The sequence below is a fragment of the Thermobia domestica genome, chromosome 14, assembly GCF_964235325.1.
Source record: "Thermobia domestica chromosome 14, izTheDome1.hap1.1, whole genome shotgun sequence".
Classification (NCBI taxonomy): domain Eukaryota; kingdom Metazoa; phylum Arthropoda; class Insecta; order Zygentoma; family Lepismatidae; genus Thermobia; species Thermobia domestica.
The window spans coordinates 52,423,238-52,433,455 of record NC_137467.1 but is presented as its reverse complement, the minus strand read 5'-3'; the positions used below and the strand labels follow the sequence as shown (position 1 = coordinate 52,433,455).

Here is a 10,218-nt window from a genome sequence, read left to right as displayed (position 1 = left end):
GCATGTGCACGGAACTCTAACCATTTCCACCCTCAACATCACTCAAACTTACGAAGCAAACTTGCCTAGATAGCAAGAACTATTGACATGTTCCATTTTCCCCTGCCTTGTTTCTACACATCATATGTTTATTCTATTCAACTATTTTTCCCCTTTATATCATTTATTAACATTCTATATTATTCACTAGATTGTTTCAAGTTTTTAAAATGTTGTGTTTTTTTTTTCCTTTCCTCCGCAATCTCAATATTATCTGCAAACGTTGTAACTTAATATTCTACGTACTACTCAAACATTGCCTTCAATTTAATTTTAACTCACTTCTACTCTGAAATGTAATTGTTGAGATGAAATGAAATCTTTCAGGTCTATGTTCCACGTATATGCCGGTTAGGGTAAAGGACACGGTGATTAATAGAAATGAACGAAATGTGGAATGAAGAAAGGGGGAGGAAACGGAAGAACCCCGAGAAAACTCACGAGCACGGTGTTTGTTAACACGGCGCGACCTGGGATCGAACCAGAGACCCCAAGCACCAGAGATGAACGCTCTACCACTGAGCCACCACGCCCCCAATTTAATTGTTGGTATATATATATATTACGGATGACCAAATATTTTTCCCAATCCGAAATTTCATTTTCCTGATTTCGGAAGAATTTCCAAATTCGAAAAAATCCGGGATTTAAAACATTTTGGATTTCGTAAATTTCCAAGGATTTGTTTGCAAATTCCAGAGTTTTTCGAAATTCGAATTTTTTCTAAATTCCGGAATTTTCCGTATTCCAGAACTTTTCCGAAATCCTAATTCTTCTCAATTTCTGATTTTTCCGAATCCCGGATTTTTTTTACTGAAATATCGATTTTTTCTGGTTTTTCACTCTAAATTTTAGAAAGTAGAAATTCCGAAATAGCCTATATATATGAAGTGGTTAGAGGATGGGTTACATAACAAATTGTAAACTTCGGGAAAATTGGTTTTCAGAACTATATCTGTTAACACACACCCTTCTTCGTTTCCAAGTCTCTTCACTGGGAACAGGACTCACTAAGTGATTTGTTATGTAGCATAAGTAACATATCATCAGCCCCCAGAATTCAACGTTTCGAAAGGTAACATAACACCTTTATCCTCTAAGCGCTTCATATATACGAGGAACATATATAAAAAAAAGAGCCGATAATATTAGCTGGGGTTGGAAACACTTCTGAAGTTGAACATGCGCAGGACCATGTTCTAGTACTCTGTGCTTAAAACAGATATATAATCATACAGGAATTGCGTACGTGTATGTGTGAATAAGGTGAAATGGATACCGTAATACAAATCCCGCTACATTTGAACTTTGTGAATACCAGAGAATAGAATGTAGCTGACATCCACTGGAATTGTGTGTCATTTACAGACTGACACTAATGAGTAAAGGGAAGGTCAAGTAATGGTGAAGGGATTTTCAGGAATTGTGTTCAAATCTTCATGGCGATGAGCGTACCAGAAGGCCTACGGTAACGAGAAAGTATGATACAATCGTTGGTTCACAATAACTGTACTCTTTAAGGAGTTTCCGTATGCTGACAGATAGCCACAAAGAGCAAAGAAAGACAGTTGCACTTTTTTTGCACGGTGGGAGAACGACCTCTTCCCAAACATATTAAGGGACATCAAACGTGGATGTCGCACGCCCCTGCTATGTCGAAGCAAAAATCAATGCAATGGCAGCGCTCTGGTTCTCCGAAGAAAACCAGAAAGACAGTTGCACTTTTTTTGCACGGTGGGAGAACGACCTCTTCCCTCACATATTAAGGGACATCAAACGTGGATGTCGCACGCCCCTGCTATGACGAAGCAAAAATCAATGCAATGGCAGCGCTCTGGTTCTCCGAAGAAAAGAAATTCAAATAACTCCTTCCGTTTACAAAATTATGGCAAGCTAGTGCTAGGGGAAAAACTATGAAAAGTGTAAAAGTCTTGGAATCGAGACTATCAATTACATAAGGTGTGTTTGTCAAACGCTAAGTAATCTGCTTAATGCCATCAAAAATTAGCAAAGAGAAATACTACGCTCGGTAAGTCTTCTGATCCTTGACAACAACCACAAAAACGCAGTTGCTTGTACTCTTCAGACAATTCAAAGACTTCGATGAGAACTATTCAGCCACTCTATTGATTTATTATTTTTTTTATTCACCTGAAAAAGTGATTTGCATCGAAATGTTTCAGTGACAGTAAAGTGCTTAAGATATAAGTTCTGGACAAGATACACTAAGGGCAAGGCTTAAGGAGATGACGATGATCAGAAATAAATGAAATGATGGAACGAATTAAATATGAGCAAACTGCAGAAGCCCAAGAAAACCCACGCACACCACAGAGTGCACTTAGTGCAGGCTGAGAACAAGCCTGGAACCCCACGCACCAAACTGAACCACCGCCTCTCCGGCACACTCTCAGGTGGCAAATATTTACAGAAAGGGTAAATTTAAGTTTACGCCACTATCCAAGAAATTGTTGGAACTTGTTTTAGACTACGTCAAAAAAGAAACAATAGACATTGCATGCACTTGCATATTAATTACAGTAATTTTTTCTCCTATATTTTTCTGTTTCTTCACATATCAGCTCTTTTTCTACATGCGATATATATATATATATATATATATATATATATATATATATATTTACTCTGTGCATGTAAATGTTCCAGCATGACTCCAGAACGCCTGGAGCAGTTTTATCCAAATTTGGTACACATATTAAAGTCTAAGAAAGAATATTGTGGTAGTTAGTAGTGGAGAGTGGGCAGGAAAAGATATTTTTTAAAAAAGTGATAGAAAGCGACCGCTCTTCGTGTCCAATCCATAGTTTTCGGGATCCATGAGATGATTAGTGATAGTTCCGATACCGTTTTAAATTCAAATTCAAACTCCTAGTTAGTGTAAGATCCTCTTGGCGAACCTAAGGGTAGTAGAATAGAAGACATACAAAAATTATGGAAAATGACTGAAATCAGTGTCCTATCCCTAGTTTTCGGGGTCGCTGACATAAAGAGTTAGAAATTCGATGCTCTTTAAATCCAAATTCAATTCTCATTAGAATTTCAGAAGTGGGAGCTGATAACATGTAAAAATAATTGAAAATGGCCCATATTCGGGTCGAAACCATTTTTTCAGTCCCCAACTTAATTAGGGACACAGTTTTGGTGATATTTAAGTGCGCGGTAAGATCCCATTTGGAGTGACAGCCCCCTAGAATTCCTAGGGAGAGGAGAGGGAAAAGCAAATAAAAATTATTTAAAACGACCGATATGACTGTGCAATTTATAGTTTTCAGTATCACTGAAATGAATAAAATGATGCTCCCAATACCGTTTAATTTTAAGTTGATCCCCATCTACAAAAGTGGGGGAGATGAAATAAATGAAAATAAAATATTTGAGTTTTATGTCCCACGATTATGCCGGTTAGGCTAAAGGAGACGGTGATGATGATTGTCAACTTTGTGATGGAATGAAGAAAGTGGGAGGAAACGGGAGAACCCCGAGGAAACTTACGCACATGGTGTTTGTCCACCACAAAGTTCACTTGGTGGGAGTGGGATCGAACCCGAGACCAGAAGCACCAGAGTTGAACGCTCTACCACTGAGCCACCGCGCCCTGCGAGAGATGAAAGTTAAACTCTCAGAAGATACTGAGATTTACGTCGATTGTACAATTCTTGAGATCGGGAAAACATCTGATCCGTATGAAACTACTTTCTGAAGATAGCTAGTATCCACTTCAAGATATTTCTAGACCTAAAAGCTATGCATATATACCGGAAGTATAATACAAAGGCTTTGTCCGTTCGTCTATCTGTCTGCCTGTTGACAGAAATCAGAACAAAATTTCGCTAAATGCAGAAAGACTTTAGACTACGAGAAGTAGCTTCTGTATTTCGTTTTCCTGGCATACCAGCGAGCTCAATAATCAAAGCTGGCCGTAAAGTAACGGTTCTATTATTTGGGGGTGATGAGCACATCGATCTTGTTTGTTTGTTGTTTTCGTTTTTGTTTTATATTCAGGCATATGTAGCAAGCTCTCGGTCAATTGGCACTTGCTTAGTTTTTAGCTCTCAACGCTTGCACTAGAAACCCATACTTTCATACAATCTTCCTTTGGTTGTACTTGTAAGCAATGCTTTAGACCTTTTGCAGAGAGTCACAGCATCACTGGCCGTTCATTTTCTCTTGACTTGATTTGACTCATAAAACGCTTGCGTGAAGCTTGAATGGAAAAGTAAATGCAAGGTTGCCCCCACGTAACTTCGTTACTGGAATCCAGCTTGTGGCATCCTTGCACATTTTCCAATCAAACTTGATGCAAGGTTGGATGACTTGCAATTCAAATTTACGGCAAGCGGTTTGCAACTTGTCTCTGCAACTAGGGATGGTAATGCATTCTTCAGCGAATGGATTGCTTTCGTTTCGATTGAATTAAATGAGCGTGATTTTCTTAATTATCGTTAATTAATAATTTATTTTTACTTCACTTTCACTTAAAAATGGCAATAACTTTTTAATATGTTAACCCGTTTGAAAAACAATAGGCTTTAGGTAACAGTACGTGAAGAATTGTTGACGAAATTACAGAAAACGTCAAATTTTCATTCAAATAAAGCAAAAGCATCAAGTTTTGGTGTTCCCTTGTTGGGATTTTGTCAGATTTTGGACATTTCATCAGGTGAGATACTTAAACAGAATACAATTGTAAAACTAAAGGTTGCAATTTTGCCGAAGTCAAACCATATTTTGACCTGCCTATGATGCAGTATCTTATAATTGTTATCTCATATTTCATTGAACACCGCTATGTCAACTCTATTTATTTTGTTGTATATGCTTCACCTCCATATGTTCAGCAAAACAATGACTTCCTCGTTTTGTGAGCTCTTAAGGAGAGACAGAATAATGTTTCGTGCTAATCAGCTTTCTCTGTAGTACCTTGATACATGATTTAAAAAATTCAAATCAGAAATGATATATTGCCGTATACTTGCATTCATACGTGCATTAAATTTTACTTATTAACATAATATGTTATCATCATCTAATTGAAACTGCTGCACCAGAAATAATGTTACATCGAAATTTCTTTAAAAAGGTCAATATTGGTTCTTCAACTGATATTACTAGTCTAAATAGGTTAGAAACAAGCATTGAAAATATTACAATTCTAATATTAGCATATGTCTTTTCAGGTAAAGTCATCACTAAAATGAGAATTGTAATTGTGATTAAAATTTGGATAATTTCACACTTAATAACAGCGGGAAAGAGCACTAAATCAATAAAGATAAATGGTGAATCAAACACTGAATTTGTTGATTGTGTTTCGTACATTATGCAGAGGTATGCAAGTAACAAACAAGCCTTAATATTTAATACAAATAATGCATCCATTGAACTACAGAATGTACTAAAACGATTCAACAGTGGATTTGAAATTATTAATACCAAATTTCCTAATGTACTACATACACAAAAGATAAATGTGATTAGCTCTGAATGGTCAGAAGACTCAACAGTTTACTTGATAATCTTGGACAACAGCGATGAATTTTTGGAAGCAATTAAAAAATTAAAGCTTATCTTCTTCAGTCCTAGAAGTAAATTTATTGTTACTCTGCTAAAAAGCAACAGTTCCTCAAATGACCCAGCAAATGCTTTTGGTGTTGCTTTCAGAGAAAGCATATTTAATCTAATTGTTGTAGCAGCAGATAATAAAAGGTCTATGAAAGCCATTAACATATTTACATACTTCCCATTCTCAGAAACTCACTGCAAGTCAGTGGGACAAGTAATATTCATAAATCAATGGATCAAAGGAAAGGTCATAAAAGAAGCTGAGTTATTTCCAGATAAAACTGATAATCTTCATTCATGTGTACTAAAAGCTACAACTCATTCTCTTCCTCCTACTGTGATATTGGAAAACACTACAAACGGTAGATTAATTGCTAAGGGTGTAACTCCAAATATATTACATATGATTTCAGAGAAGATGAATTTTTCTTGGGATCTTGTCATCAGAAATAATCTTGTTGGTCATGGCGGACCCTTTCCCTTACCTAACGGAACGTTTACTGCTGATATGGAACGATTAGCAACAGGAAAGTTAGAAGGCAGTTTTGTGGGTTGGGCATCATCAATGCATTTTTATGAATATTTTAATCCAATACTAAGTGGGGACTTCTATTGCTTCATATGGGCAGTTCCCCAACCATCTACATATCCTAAATGGATGATTATATTCTTTCCTTTCCAATTGCCTTGTTGGTTTTTAATCTTATTCGTTTATAGTCTCATCTTCATTTGCATAAAACTGATTAAATCACGTGCTAAAAATAAGAGAAGTTTAGTATTACGATCTACTTTGATATATAACTTCGCAATACTTCTAGGTATATCAGTTCCAAAGCCATCTTCTGTACCATTGATAAAACTAATTTTTCTAACTTGGGTATTTGGTTCCTTTATAATAAACAACAGCTACCAGGCTTTACTTCTTGGTTTTCTAACAAAGCCAGTAAAGTACCCATTCATTAACACAATGAAAGATCTTGTAGAGTCAGGAGTTTTGTTTGGTGGTCATCCATTTTTTAAGCAATATTTTTTAAACTCCAAGGATCGCATAATGAACGAAATTCTAGATAAATGGATGGCTAATCCTTGTGGGAGTTCAAGACAAGAAATGGTAGCAAATCTAGTTAGTGATAAAAACTGTGCAGTATTTTGGCGATCCAATACCCTCGATTATGTATTATATTCTTACTCCTTGTTTGATTCAAGAGGGAACCCTTTGATTCATAAAGTTCAAGAAATTGTTGCTACAGTGCCCACTTTTTACTTACTTCGCGCAAATTCTCCTTACGTGAATTCTTTTAGTCGAGTGATTCAAAAGTGCACACAGTACGGGCTACGTCATAAATGGGAGAGAGATTCCTTACTCGAGGTGCTGATAAAAGAAAAACATTTTACATTGCATAACGAAGGTGAAAATATTCAAGTGCTTCCTACAAAGGATTTAATGAGTTGTTTGTTTTACTTATACTTGGATTATCATTGGGTACATTAACATTTATTTTTGAAGTAATTAACTGTAATTTACGATTTATGAAAAAATGAATGTGTATGGTTTGTTGTGTTTCAAAAAAGTGTTATGTTCCCACAATAAAGCTATTTGTTAATATAGCATTATACTCATTCCTTGAAGGTATTATTCTTAAGAATTGTACAGTAGTAGAAAACATGAATACCTCACATGCATTGTATGTTACAAAAACTATTCTCGTCACAAGATATATGTATATGTATCAAACTCAGCATACCAGCCTCAGTAGAGGTAACGTGATCGTAGAGTTTATCGAGGGAAATCATTTAATGGCTTTAAAGTTTCTAAATAGCACAAATGGATCAATGATCTTTTATACACGTATCTCATTATTTTTCTGAAATTAAGCATAATATATAAAACTCAAATTATGTAATGAAATGAGCCCGAGGGTGAAAATATATTATGACTTTTTTTGGATATCCCACGATACAAAAGCTCAGAATCAGTACAGACTCTAAACACCATGTTTTTGTCTAGAAATCTACTTCACCTAAATAAATGTATTCATCTTGTTATTGTTCATGTGTGTATCAATGTAAATACTTAAATACTATGTTTTTATTATAATAAAATACTAAGTAGAAAGGAATTACATGTACTTAAAAATATATGACGCTATATTCTGTGAAATCAAATTTCACCGTTGCTATTAGCCCAGGAAAATTAGAAAATAGAACACTACTACAAACCTAAATTCCTTGTCAACATATAAAGAATCCAATAATTTAATTACGACGAGGTGTTGCCTAAGCCCTCATTCAGCTGTATACGTTTGGTAGTAAATATGTTAGAGGATCAGGTCGTTAAGAAATCATTAATCATCTTTCTAATTATATTATTTCTCTTTAACTTCCTACTTTAATATATACAAATAAATTCAATGAAATGAATATTTCAGTGTAAGGTTCTACGATTATGTCATTTAGCTAAAGTAGATCAATCATTTAAATACACAGGATGAATGATAATGGAGGAATAAGAATAGTAGGGAAATTGGGGAAATCTTATAGAAACTCAAGCACCTGGTCTTTCTACACTACTAACTTCACCTGGCGCTGACTGAGATCCAACCAGTGACACTACTCACCGCTTATGATCGCATTAATACTGAACCAGCACAGACTTCATTATTAAATTCTCCAGACACTTCTTATAATGAATTTTTGTTTATTGAAGTACATAATTGAACTATTAATTTTCATTATTCATCTCTGAAGTTTATCTATATATATCATTTATTGTGTCTTAACCTGGGAGTGGTAATGTGAAGGCGGCTCATATTATGTTAGTAATAATCTTAGATTTTATTTCGAGTCAAAATTTAAATTTCGTTTTAGGGATATAAATTTATGAAACATCAGAAAATGCGGAACTAACTTCACCTTAATAGCTGTATGTGAAGAATTGTGTTATGATGTAAACACGCTGTTAGGCTCTGTTAAAATTCGTCCTACGAGCTGTTGATAGTTACATTTACATAACTAGGAATCATAATGGAAAGCTGGTACAGACATGTTCCTCACTTCCTAAGTTCCGAATGTTTGTTCCGGAACTTCAGAAACCCGGATTCGGAAAAGTTTGATCTACCGACCCACTCTGCTCACTGCATTGTAGACAGTATCTTCTGAAGACTGGTAAATTTGTCTTCGTTTTACTTTCAAGACCTTCATTTCCCTTCCTTTTCCATTTGTTTCTGTCTACTTACCTGAGGTGATTATATCTAACAAAGTGAAAAAATAACTTTAGGCAATTTTTGATATTGATATTTGTAATTGTAATAATAGCAATAGGGCTTATACTACTACTTGGTGTTCGAGATCTGTGAGTTTTTAGAGGAGCTAACTACTGGAAAAAAATACATTTTTGAATCACTGTAATATATAAATTATTGTATAAAAAATTGAATGTAACTATGTGTGCCTAATCATTATGGTCAAATTGCAAAGTGAAATGAAATTACTTTTGGTATATAGTTAGGACTTAATCCAAACTGGAATGTTATATTGCTTTCATTACAATACATAATATCCTAAGGAGATAGTGAGGATCCGAGTTTTTACGAAAAAATTAGTATCTCGCAGGCCGTTAAATTTACGGAGCTGAAATGCAGCGCATTAACTCTTCATTGTGTGAATGTGTCCTAGCATTTTTTTTAAATTCTCCCTTATGGAGGGGGGCACTTTCTATATATGGAAAATTGATAGTGAGTTGGTTTGTAAAAATGATCGAAAACGATCGATATTAGTTACGGAAAAATCAGAAACAAAAAATACATTGCTTTGCTTCATATGTCCATTGTTTTCTATTATAATAATTGCTGAAGCTTATGTTAATTATACGGAGCGCTTACAGCACAGGGCAATCAACCCATGAAGTTGTGAGAAAAATAGACATAAAATTTGCACTGTAAGCTTAATTACACGAAAACTTTAAACTTGGATTGTACGCATAATTATATGGACAATTTTATTCTTTTTTTCCTTTACGTTGGTCTACTTACCTTGATTTGGGACTTTCAAACTTCATCCTTTTTCCACTGAAAAGTATCGATAATTCATCAAGGAAATAATTATACTATGATAATTTAATTGAAATTCATCGTAATTTGGCCCATGGCAAACAGCAGTGTGTTAATTGAAGGGGAACAAGAAGGAAAATTCCCATTCACCTCTGAACACTCTCCAGATACCTCGTTCCCTTTCGCTTTCTAGAGGGGCAGGAAACTTGGTAATGCCATCAAACTTTCATGTGTAATTGCAAAAATTAAATAAATTTATTAACAAATAAGAATTCGTCAGATTATCAGGCTTTAATTGATAATTTATGCACAAGATTCCCTATCGAAGGTGTGGTAGATGAAGCTTCTATTCTTCATGACTCGACATTGCCAACTGACATGGTCGATATAGAAAAGATGTTGTATGGTGATAGAGAGATAATACTTCTTGGTGAGTATTTCAAAACTGACTGAGAAAAATCTTTATCATACTTAAGTCTAAGAAGGAGGTTGTCGATGAGGAATTGCAGAATTGGGTAGAAGTATTATCAATTTCCACGACAGAGTG

At 35.0% G+C, this 10,218-nt stretch overlaps 1 protein-coding gene across 1 annotated transcript; it reads left to right on the top strand.

Moving 5' to 3' along the window:
- The first annotated feature begins 5,380 nt into the window (after nucleotides 1–5,380).
- On the top strand, nucleotides 5,381–7,114 carry LOC145669827 (uncharacterized). Its single transcript, XM_081738173.1, has one exon. The coding sequence runs from the start codon at nucleotides 5,381–5,383 to the stop codon at nucleotides 7,112–7,114; it is 1,734 nt and encodes a 577-aa protein (XP_081594299.1).
- Nucleotides 7,115–10,218: the final 3,104 nt, after the last annotated feature.